At 31.0% G+C, this 13,493-nt stretch overlaps 1 protein-coding gene across 1 annotated transcript in view; it reads right to left on the bottom strand.

Moving 5' to 3' along the window:
• Positions 1 to 5,103: 5,103 nt before the first annotated feature.
• LOC142328480 (uncharacterized) overlaps positions 5,104 to 13,493 on the bottom strand; it is a 506,312-nt gene continuing 497,922 nt past the window's right edge. The window contains exon 14 of the mRNA XM_075372302.1: positions 5,104 to 7,788. Within this exon, the coding sequence (XP_075228417.1) occupies positions 7,388 to 7,788 (401 nt within the window). The 3' untranslated portion in view covers positions 5,104 to 7,387. The remainder of the gene's footprint in view (positions 7,789 to 13,493) is intronic.

Genomic DNA, 13,493 nt, shown 5'->3' with positions numbered 1-13,493 from the left:
ATCAAAAAGTGCATTCAGACTTTTATCTGTAAAGCATTACTAATGATGTTTCTGCTATATGCAATTAACTTTTTTATCAACCTAAATCATTCCTATTTGTAGAGCCATAAATGATATGGATTGTATTATCAATCGAACATGAAAATAATAAACAACATGATAAAGAATATAAAACAAATACAAGGATGGACACACCTTAAAAAATTGATTTAGGACTAGCCACAATTTCAACTATAACATAGCATTTAAAATCAGCAAACCTTTAAAAGTGTCTTTAAATCTATTTTACAGCAAATCACAAAATTTGACATTATGTATATGATCTACAACAATAGAACAAAATTAAAATCAAACAATACATAGCCTTTTTGTTTATTCTCAAAGACAAATTGATTACATTATAATAGTGAATGACTACTATTAAAAATTTATGTTTCCCATGTTCAGGACATTATAATTTAAAAAACTTAATAGCTCTTGAAATTCTGAAACAATTCTTTAAAAATTGCTCTTCATACATAAATTTTATCAATTGATAAACAAACCTATTAAAATAGCAGCTGATTAAAAAAACAAACATTAATATTCATCAGTATGTCCTATATTTGTTTAATGTAAAATTGTTGTTATCCAAATGGTCTAAACAGTGTTGCAGTAAAATGATCCCTACCTACCATTCTCATCAGGCATTTAGTAGATGGCATTATCTGTGCAAACTACACACTGTAAATGAGGAATCAGATTCTCCTACAAAAACAGTGCCTGTGCAGATAGAAGCGTTTTTATATTAGAATCCGCTAAATACTTTTTTAAACGTATGCTAGTGTCACACACCTCAATTTGATTTTACACAAATATATATATCTAGAAGTACAGAAATACTATGAAGTACAGTACTGTATGTGTGGCGAACCACATAACAAAAATGTTCTTTTCTTTTTTAATATTTATGACTACATATTTTTTATAAATGTTTTGAATTTAATATGTGATTTTTTTTTTAAAGAAAAAGTTTAACTGATGAAGGAAACCCTTGACAGAGCTATTATGAAAAAACAATAAGCATAAGGTAAGAAGCATTATTGAATTCTATATTCTTGGTGGCAAACTGTTTTTATACCTTTGTCTTTGAAAAAAAATAAATATATATATACATTTTTTTCATTTTTACTTTAGAAATAATGAAACAAAATATTTCAAAAAGTCTATGAAAAGATAATTAAAAAAGGAATTTAGTTAAGTCAAAGGAATTTAAAAAATTATTAAGTCTATAGTAGCTATGACTAGCCCTTCTACAGAGATGAGTTAAGTTACCTAGCCCATATAATTTTGTTTTACTGTAAATAATTTAATTAAAGAAAACAGCTGATACATAGTTTCATAAACTATTTTGATTTATACAATAATGACTGTGGATACTGGTGTTCTTTGGTTCCCAATTACTTGCACTTTTGAGGAATCAATAAGATGATAAAGAGGGATACTGTATAATTTGTATGTAAACAGGAATTCATATATATATATATATATATGTGTGTGTGTGTGTGTGTGTGTGTGTGTGTGTGTGTGTGTGTGTGTCTGTGTCTGTTTAGACACTATGGATGAAATTTTTTCATTATCTATGTCAAAAAAAGCTGTTCTGTAACCATCCAGAACACTCACTTCAACTGAGCTAGCAAGTAAAAATATTTCAAAATGTTGCATCTTTTCTTACAAGGGTTGTTGAAGAAGTTCTTAGAAAATCCAAGAGGTGGCGCTCGAAGTATCAAAACAGGTTTACTTTTAGTAAGCGTCATTTGTTGCTGGACTGCAGTTAAAGTTTCAGCTGTATCTATCGTGTGGTTTCATTGCCATAATCAATTGAAACAACAAGCTATTGTTTATTTAGAAAAATGGAAAAAAGTGAGTTTTGAGTGGATTAAACACTTATATTTAAAAGGCTTAACACCAAAAGAGATTAAAGCCGAGTAGGATGAAGTTCATGGCACATCTGCTCCTGTGTTTGCAACTGTTTACAATTGGGTATTTACCCAATTGTAAACGTGTAAGTTTAAATGTGGCCATACATCTACAAAAGATTAACATCGTTCAGGACATCCAGTGGAAGTGACTACCCCCAAAATGAGTGACAAAATTCACGATATGGTTTTGAGTGATCAACGAATCTAAGTGCGTGAAATTGTTCAGGCCACAAGCACATCGCAAGGTAGTATTTTCAATTTTGCATGAAAAATTGGATGTGAAAAAATTTTTGGCAAGATGGGTGCCGCGTTTGCTCTCAGTGAAGAATAAACGTAATCATGTGGTCAACTATGAGACTATTTTGGCACTTTTTCTGTCTCAATTCTGCATCTATACATAACTGTGGATGAAACATGGATACACTACAACCCTCCAGAGACAAAGGAACAGTCAAAACACTGAGTTTTTGAAGTCAAACAGGCTCCAAAGAAGGCAAATCATGGAACCGGTAAGGTTTTTGGGATGCACTCAGTATCATATTCACTGATTACTTGGAAAAAGGGTAAAAAATAACTGAAGAGTATTATGCATTGTTATTGCACCGATTGACTGAAGAAATAAAAAAAAATGTCCGCATTTGAAAAAGATTCTCTTCCATCAAGACAATGCATGGGGCACATCTGTGCAGTTTCAATGGCCAAAATTATGAAATTAAAATTTTAATTATTACAACATCCATCATATTTGGCCCCCAGTGATTTTTTTTAATTTCCAAACTTGAAAAAATGGCTTGGCGGGCAACGGTTCATGTCGAATGAGTAGATCATCGCCCAAACAGATGCTTATTTTGAGAACCTTCCAAAATCCTACTTTTTGGATGGTTTATAAAAGCTTGAAAAATGCTTGGAAAAGTGTATAGAGTTAAAAGGAGATTATGTTGAAAAATATAAAAAAATCTACACAAAATAATCTGTTTTTCTATCTTTTTATAAGGAATTATTGAACGACCCTCGTAATTTAAACACATGAAATTTACCCTCAAATGCTATGAAAGTCCTTTACTCTCCATTAAAAACCAACTGCTTGTTAAAATTATACATGCAAAGACTTCATACTAAATCAGTAAGTAATCTTCCTTTTAAGAACATCAATAACCTGTATTCATTTTTTTTCTGGGCGAAAAATGCTTTTTGCCTGGAAATCAGTATCCAGTTAAGATACTAACAGCAAAAGAAATTAAAAATACAGAAAATTTGAAAAATCAACTTTTTCATACATACTCTATATAAGTATTTCTTGAATATTAAAAAATCAGCTTACTACAAAATAAGCATTCAAGGATTAGTATTTATTCAAATAAAATTTCTTGATTACACAAGTTTATTTACTTTCAAATGAGTAAAATAAGTACACAGTTTTTTAAACATCCTAAACCAATGCCAATTCAATGGAATATGAAGTTCAATCCAAATATCAGATGTATATTTAAGTAAGTGCTATATGAATAAACTCCAGGGAATACCAAAATGCATTTAAAATCAACTCTCAGAAAATTAACAAACTCATCAAAAAATTATAAAAATAAAACAAATCTATGAAGTTAGAATCTCATAATCCAAAAAAATAAAATATTAAGCTAATTTCAATGGCAGTAACCAAAATTTTTAATTTATGTAATAGAAAAATAAATCTTGAAAACTGTTCAGATATTTAGACTAAATAAAGCAAGTCCTGTCTAATTTGTGTTAAACATGTTACAACTTTTGAGGTACAGTTTTTACTTTGAATCGGTATGATTAATGGTAGGTAGGTTTAATACCATGTACCACTCTACAAATATTTGACCATCTTTTTGAACCTCCAATGTTATTTTTTAATGTTGTCACAAATAAAAAGTGTTGCAACATGGCAAGCATCTCGAGAATTCATGTATAGATAAGCAAAAATATACTTTACATACTGTTTCCTGTATTATTACTTTGAACAGGTCAAAAATATTTGCCACATACAAAAAAAGTAAATATGAAAGTGATTAAAAACATAACTGCTTTTTTTAAGAACATGTTTTATGAGAATAGAAAATTCAATTCAGCTAATATTAATAATAAGCTTGTAATTGCAGATGGCAAGACCAACTGCTGAAATGTAAAAGGTTCAAAACCATTATAAAACGTAAAATTTTGGATAGAAAAACAAAAATCTCTGACTGATAAATCGAATTAATAATTTAAAAAACTCTCAAAAAATGTAAAACATCAATATAATGAAATACAATTTCTTCAACTTTGTTGAAGAAAAATACTTTGTTTAATACAAATATCAGATGTATGTTTAAGTAAATGTTATATAAATAAATTCCTGGGAGTACCAAAATACATTTAAAGCCAACATTGTGATCAAAAATTATAAAAATAAAATGTCTTTGAAGTTGGTGTCTCTGAATCCAGAATATTTAGAAATATTAAACTACTTCAGTGGCTGTAACCAAAATGTTCTATATGATAAAAGAATAGTAAGTCAATAACATTAACATCAATTACATCAGATTTCAAATTAAACTTCCCTTACAGACATCAAATGATAAGAACACAACAATGTTGAAAAATATTTTATCCATCATTCAGCCATTAAAAATTGCATAGAGTTTCTTGCAATGATAACGTGTACAATTTTTATTTATTACTGAAATCAATGCATTAAAAAATATTAAAAAACCAAAATCTGAAAGACATTATTTCATGCAAGAGAAATTTTCATTAATAGTAAAATTTTCATTAATATAAAACAAAAGCTTTGTCTTCAGTGGAATTACCCAAAAATATTTCTATTACTTTCACAAACATTAGAGATTAATTTTTAATTTTAAAATACTAGATTTGAATGAGATAGAGGTTTAACTAAAAGCTAATTTCATAAATGAAACACAACAGAAATTTTTAATTCTTGAAAAATAAACATTCAAAACAAAATAAGCAAATATAAAACTAAATAACAGAAATTAAAGAGAAAACTACAACAAATCAATTTCAACAAATTACAACAACATAACAGTTACATTAATTTAACAATATAAATAATGTCAACAAAAAAAAACAAGATATTTAAAATGTTTTAAAAAAAACTTAATTATAAAAACAGTGATTCAGTTTTTTCCCACTCAATAATTTGCGACTAAACAATAAGCCTATGCATAAAGCAAAACAGAAATAATTTAATAAATTCATTTTTATTTATTTATTACGACAAAAATAAATTAAATAATAATAAAAATTTGTATTTGCTTACGACTTTCATGTTACATACTTTCCCATAAAACATTAAACAAAATATAAATACGTAGTGGATTATGTAATAATTAACTAGGTAACATGTTCTCATTCCCAATACAAACTTTTTAAACTAAGATTTATATAAATATTTTTATTTTAATCTTATTACAAAAAGAAAATATTTAAAATTAAAAACCAATCATCTACACTATAATTGATTGGTTTGTACCAACTGATTAGTGGTCTCTGAGCCAATTGCTAATAAGCAAACCCAAATTAGAATTTCTCAAACCATATGTTTAGGAAAGTCAGCCATTTTTCAAACTATCCACTGAATGCATGTATGTGGTACGACTGACTGTATAATTTATAGTGGATATCTATAGCATATTAAATTAATTCACTCTTACTCACTGAAAAAACCAGATTAAAAACAATGTACACATGCGCATGTGCATGCGTGCACACACACATGCTTACCTATATACCATGCAATCACCAATGTACATGCTGTAAGTAGATTTAGATAAACTAAAACATTTTTGGTGAAAAAATTTAATTGTACGTTACAAAAATATAATAAGATTAATAACTGCCATCAACTTGAAATAACAATTTTGATAAAAACATTTCGTTTTTTAATTTCTTTAAGAATACTTCTTTATGGAAAAAGAGAATATTCAATTATGGTTTTCATAGACTACATTAATTGAAGATTAATTTTTATTCCAATTTCTTAAACTATACTGGCAATATATTTATGAACAAGCTAATAAAAAATATAAATTCAGAAGAGCACTAACAATAAGGAAAACTTATTAACATATCACACTGCTGGTAAATGATAGGTTTTTGTTTACCAATTACTTTAGAAATCAAGGTATTAAATGCAGTCAACAGCAATATAATTTTACAATGCATCAATTTTAAAACACACTGTAATGCAGTTAATATGACATTCCATTCAGTTAAGGACATTCTCATCTCCTTAAGAAACTTAGCTCACCACAAATTTTAATTTTGTACTATAAGCAGTGGTCATTTTGTCTGTAAAATTAAACTTAAAATCTTTGATTACATCTAAGTTAATGTGTCATGCGCTTTAACACATACTAGAAATTAAAATTTATCTAAAACAAACTGAAATAGTTTAAGAAACTGTATAAAACTTGAAATTCATTGTTATGTTTAGTAATAAAAAAAAACATATGTACTTTTAAGAAACTACTAATAAGAGACTATAAATCTAAATCTTCAAAACTGCTTAACTGTTTTGTTCATTTTCCTTTTAATATAAATACTTAAAAGATAATCATCATTCATCACCTCAATTGTCATTCCTAGTGTTAAATATAGTTAGAATTTCACAATTATGGAGAAATCAAAGAACAACTCCTACCTAACAGTTGATAATGACATTTAACATAAATTAAAATAATTTAATTGTATAAAAATATTCGGCCACTTAATTTTTACTTCATATTTTCTATATTTAAAGCAACTAATAAAATAATGAGTTTGAAAATATGGCACTCTCACAACATTAAAAAGATAATTTTTTTATTACATTATACTTTTTTTTGTAGAAGTTCCTTTTACTAAATTCTCAATAAAATTTTACCTCAAAACATAATCACAGATAATATATAATTTATAATATAAATAATTTAATCACTAAAACAACTACTGACAGATAAAATTACTTAGTGCACCATTTTTGCTTCATAATTACAAGAAATCAAATTTTTTAATACACATATTTAATAGTAATAAACACAACTGACAAGTGAGAAAGCTACAACACTGTATTGTAAAGGTAAAGCTGATATTAGTAATAAATAAAGTTTGTTATCACAAAATTCTTTAACTACTTTATTTTCACAAATATAAAAAAGACTAAATCTAAATCTATTTACGATAACAGTCACCTAATTAAAAAACTAGCCTATAAATTCAATAAGTACTTATAACACCCGCATTTACTAATAGTTTCAGAGAGGGCCTACTTCCTTAGGTTAAAAAAATTATAATAATTCTGGAAAAGAATAAAAAGTATACAATTTGTTACAAAATTACTAAAATTTAATGAAAAACTAACAGTATTAATTATGATCCTAAAGAATTGGTATATCCTAGGTACTGAAGTCAAACCTTTGTCACCTGATTGGAATCACAACCTTTTCTATGTTCAATAACACTCGTAATTTATCAGTGTATTTTACTAATATAACCTTATGAGAACGTGGATTAACAAGACTATCTCCCGTACTGAGAATTGTACAACACCTAGCCTGATCAAAAAATTCAGAAGTCTTAAGATCTCGAAAGTCATTTCGATGGTTCTGTCCGAGCTGTTTAAGAAGTGCATCACGTGTCTTAATCCGAAGAGCAGAACACAGTTCTTGAAACAACACCCATCTATCACTTGGAGCTTCACCACGTAAAATATACAAATGTGGTAAAACATTATCACTCATTTCAACTTCCAGTTCTGCATCTTCATCTTCTTCTAACTCAGGAGCATCACTCAATGGATTGTTACCAGATTCCTCCATATCTGTAAGAAAAACATTAATAATGTAAATAAATATACTTAAATCAAATCAATTATTCAAGCTTAAGCTGTTATACCTTTTTTTAATACAACTTTATTCTTCAAGTTTAATGTGTTTTTGAAGGTATCTTCATCATCAGTTCCTTTATTAAATAACATAGAATTTAGAAAATTACAAATGAGTAATAAAGATTAAAAAATAAAAGACTATCTATATTAAGTTATATAACTTTGTCAATGCCTTTAATGTAATACATTAGATGGAAGATGGACAAGGAATAACACAGAAGGCTTGGACAGTTATAAAACCTTTTTATTCAGCCACTTTGATTTCTTATGGTATAATTTTCTAAACTCAGTTAAATTAAAAAAGGATCTGATATGTGATGTAACTCCAAAAAGCATCAGTCTTCAGAAATAAGGAATATATTTAAAAACTGTACAAACAGCCTACTCTTATGATCAAGTTAATGTAAGTTCATTGATTTTATTAAGGTTACAGAATAAAGAAGTTGTTACAGAACAAAACTAGTTGATTGAACATTTCACTTGCAGACAAAATTTTTCATGAAAAAAGGAGACAGAGGTGTCTCAGAAAAAAATTAAAGAGAAAAAAAAAATATATTTAAATTCTATTAAATAAACTACCTAGTACAGAAAATTGAGGTGACATATTTTACCTTAATTTTTCATGGAAGTATTGACAAGTTCTCGTCTCATCATGATTGAAATAATTCTGTTATTGTATAATATAAATTTAAAAATAAAAATACCAGTGTAATAAAAATTACACATTAATTTACATGAGTCCTGTATCTGTAGCAGTTTTTATAACAACCTCTCCGTCAAACACTGTTTGATGGTTTAACAGATTGAAATTTTGTTTGTGTTTATATATGTAACATTTTTCTAATATATTTATATCACCTTTATTCATTTTAAATATTTCTAAATTTGTATTAATATCAAAATTAGAATGTTTATTTATTAGATGGTTTGCCATATTAGATAAACGTAATTTATTATTTTTGTAATTTCTATAATGTTTAAGAAATTTAATTTTAAAGGATCTATATTTGTTTTTCCTATACAAATATCATTCGATGCGAGTTTGGTGGTTGTGACCACATTTTAACATCTGTTGTGACTTACCAGGCGTTCCTGTATACTCTTTTTCCAGATGCTCCAGCAGGTGAAGCAGAAGTCGGTGTTAGGGCAGGTGAGACACTATTCCCTGGCTTACGGGCTGTGAAACCCATAGATATAAACCGAGTGGTTTCTCGAATGGCACTGAGAAAGGCACTGGGGATTGACCAACTTGACCCAGATATTTTCTATCATCTGTTGCCTGTCGTAAGAGAACCTCTTGGCAGACTATTCTTGGGGTGCCTAAACTGGGGTTGCTTTCTGACTTGTTGGAAGGTGGGTTTGATGAGGGTGCTCTTAAAATCAGGAAAGGATTCGAGTGAGGTCAGCAGTTATCGATCTATCAGCCTCTTGCTGGTAATCGGCAAGTTGCTTGAAAGGCTGATTGTGAAATGACTCTGGGAAAACATCGATATGAACTCACTTCTAAATTGAGGCGTAATATGGCTTCATGAAAGGGGTCGGCACTGAGGATTGCATCTTAAATGGTCTTGCAGAGGTGGAAAGCGCCGACTGTAAATATGTTTTTGCAATTTTTATTGACATAGAGGTAGCATTTCCTTCCTTGTGTTGGAGTTCTGTCCTCTGTGAGTTGGAACGCTGCAATGTCCTCATAGCCCTGCAGGCCATAGTACATTACTACTTGTCTGATCGCACGGCTCTGTTTAAGGATGCGCATCTAGTTGTAAAAAAGTCCATCACTAGGGAAAGCCCGCAGGGCTCCGTTCTCAGTCCATTACTGTGGAACCTGGTATTCGACAGATTTTTAGGATTGACATTCCTGGAAGGAGTCACGGCCCAGTCTTTCAGTGATAACTGTCTCCTGTTAGTTCGTGGTAACTCATGACCGCAACTAGAAGACCGAGCGCAGGCGGCTTTGCCAACTGCAGAGGGCTGGATGGACATTCAAAATTTAAACATTTCTGTGCCTAAGTTGAAGTTTATGCTTCTCGAGGGTGCAGACAAATTATCATACAGTCATAACCCCCATATTAAGTATAAAGGCTGTGCGAGCCTTTATAAGCTGATCACTCAGCTGTGATCAGCTGAGTGAGAGTTCGTAAGTACCTAGGTGTTTTGTTTGATGAGAAGTTGCTGTTTAGCAACCACATTAAGTAAGTAGTGGTGGACACCATTTCTGTGATGCACAAACTTAGGAGGATTGCTCAAAAGGATTATGGGCTGTCAGGGCGTCATTTGTACATGGTGTACTGAAGTGTCTTCGAAAGTATGACCTCTTACACGGCGTTCATTTGGGGGCATAGGTAGGAAAGAAATCGAGCATTTATTCAAAATTTAAGGAGTGTCCAGCACAGAGCCTTAATTGTATGCACTGATATTTTTAAAACAACCTTTTAGAGGCTACCACTGTATTGGGAAATGCGCACCCAATCAATTTAGTGGTGAAAGTTCAGGCGACCATGTGGAAATTGCGAAGAGACACGGAGGCCGAGGTATTTGGAATGCAGTTTCGAGCTGGGCCTGTACTGGAGCAGAACAGTGATCTCAATGCACCGGTTCTAAATTTTGAAAGTTGCCTGTCTTCTGTCTGCGAAGGAGGCTTTATAACCTCATGATCCATCATGAGGCTATGCATGGCAGCAAGAATGGCAGGCCACAACTAAGGGAAGATCCTTGTACAGATTTATACAGGATCTGGGGGATGGTATGCCTCTCCTTCGTTTTTAAAGGCAATGAGTGCTCTCCAATCATGTAAATTTAAACCAATTTTTGTTTCGGTTCCACCTGGCAGCTGTTGAGCTGTGCATCTGCAGGGAGGTCCAGTTGAACGAACACATGATGTTCGACTGCCCAGCTCTTGGGGGGCCAAAACTCAGGCCACCCTCGAACTTACAGGTCCAGGGGAGAATTGACCACTCACAAGCAGCAAGAGCCGCATTGTCAGACCATGTGGGAGTCCTTGATGCAGTTGCTTCGTTCAACTGACATCAGTAATTTACTTACGGGAAAAGACTCCTACTGTACTGCTGTAGGAAGCTAACCGAGAGATATGGCTGCCTACCAGCCCAATTAAGGCTCCAAGCACTTTTAACGGTGGACAGGTACTTGCTGGCATTCAGTGGCCTAGGCACAGCAGGAAATTGCTGTCTTTGACGAGATAGATTTAATTATTAATAAATAGTCATATATGTTTTAGTAGTTGACAGGGTGTGACTACCATTTTAGTGATATATGACAAGTAGATGGTGGGACACACAAGCGAGTGGTGTATGGTACCACGCTTATTCTGCTCACGCATTTAGGTTAGCTTTAGGAGCTAGTTAGGATACTGGTCGCTAAACTGTTTCGAGGCTCAGTAGCCGTTTGTGGCACAGACATTCGATCTTATGGTTTAGGGCGACCGAATGGAGTGGTGGCAGGAGAGATGCCAAGCAAACCAAACCAATATCATCAAAATCATTACATTTAATTTTATGAATTCCACACCGATTGTTTATTTTATTATTATTATTTTTGTTTTTTATATATTTCATTATGCGGTTATTAGGTATTTATTATGTGGTTATGCTGATTTAAATATTTCTTTAATGTAGGATTTAGTAATGTTTTCAATGTTATATTAGTGTATAAATACTTTATGTATATTTTTTCACTCTTTTGTGTCATATTATGTATTGGTTGTAAGGTTGGTTTATTTATCTAGTTGGTTTATTTAATATAATTTGACAGTACAGAGGAATAATATGAGTCTTAAAAAGATTAATATCAGTAAAAAAAAAAAAAATGTGTATATATACAGGTAGGTAATCTTCCAGAACAGAAAAAGGCGCAATTCTGTTCTGGAAAAAGTTTCCGGAAAGAGTTGCAACCCAGCATTCGAACCTCCACATGGTGCTGCTGGATAGGCAACGGACATAGAACCTCATTGAACTAAAGCAGAATTCTGGGGCTTACAACATCAGTTCTAATCATGAAGTACAGTAAGACCTAACCTCCACAACCTAACTTTAACTTATGCATGATGGACAAACGAAATCTGATAAGTACTTCAGGGGGTAATTGGCAATGAGAATTCCTCACTACATCACCCAAAATGAGCAGTGCAACTGGGCCTTCAGAATCTGAAGAACATGGAACCACATGTACAGAGGTATCAGAGCTTCCTGGAACTTTAACATCTTCAACTACAAAAAACTGACCCAAAAAAACAACTATTTGAAATACTTAATACATTAAGTAAATACATTCATACAAACAGGAAAGCTTAAACAACTAACAGATATACTAAAGAACGTAACATTAACATCAAGATGTTTCTCGCACTGCAAGAAACAAGATTCAGAGATGAACTACCCATGAATACTGGGAACTATAGATTCTACAAAGAAAAATCAGCCATCAAGAACAGCAACGAAGGAAATACCCTAGCAACAGTATACATAGTACATCATGATCCAAATTATAGTCTATAACCATTATCTAATACTTTTTTAAACAGTTGTACTGACTTAAATCTATGTAGAAGACAATTCAAGTACATCTTAGAAAAATTAATCAATTATGTTCCATATCATTCTACATACGGGAATCTCACCAAGAAGTTCACAAAAAATACAGATGGATGAAACAGCTAATGACGTTTTTAATTTCCTATTCAATTAAAATATTTAGGTAGGTTTTGGTTCTGTACAATCTATTTTGATGTAACTTAGTTATCAGGTACGCAGTCTGTAATCATATATACAATATGTATATAAGTATGTGTCATATTTGCTACAATGATAATTTTGTTTATTTTGATTTTATTTATTTACAGGCTGAATGGGACAGTGTACACTTAAAATAATTCATTTTAAAAATTTTTTATTAAATCCTAAACTTTTTAGAATCTTTATTTCAATAATGTTTTTACCTATATCCATACAAAAATTTTTCTTTTAGTCTAAAATTTATTTTTTTATAAGTTAATCTCCAAATAGTTTGCTTTAGTCTGACTATTATTACAAGAAGTTATCCAGAAAGTAAGTTCTGAAGGGCTATTAAAAAAGATCAAAAACATACTCTTGTAAAACTTTTATAGCTCTTTGAGCAATAAACTTTTATTAAAAGTTGATAAAATAAACTTTTATTACAAATATTACTCTACTTTTTTAAATAGAGTTACTGTCATTATAGAGCACTTTATATTGGAACACCAGAAGTTATATCCCTTCATCATAGGTAATGCCTGTGACAAAAGCCACATATTAATTTATTTGACCCCTTTGTCGACATGGAACTACCAGCTAAAAAGAAATGTTTTTAGACGTAGAAGAAATTTGGTGCAAGATCTTGGCTGTATGGGGAAATTCTTTTCAGTTGAATATCATAAGGAGACATTGCATTGTGGTGGCAGCATGTGGGAAGCATTTTCATGAATCAACACAATATCCCAGATAAGCAAGCCAGGTTCTAGATTCACTAGTTCAAGACCACTTGTTCTACATCACTTGATGCAATTTTTTCAGTGTTTCATAATAGACAAAACTACTGTTTGTGAAACCTCAAGACAAGAAGTCTACAACAAAATTCTCTTCTTGTCCTAAAACACAATGCATAAG

Source organism: Lycorma delicatula, chromosome 1 (genome assembly GCF_047948215.1).
Source record: "Lycorma delicatula isolate Av1 chromosome 1, ASM4794821v1, whole genome shotgun sequence".
NCBI lineage: Eukaryota > Metazoa > Arthropoda > Insecta > Hemiptera > Fulgoridae > Lycorma > Lycorma delicatula.
The sequence above is the reverse complement of the archived record's forward strand: the minus strand, read 5'-3'. Positions and strand labels throughout refer to the sequence as shown.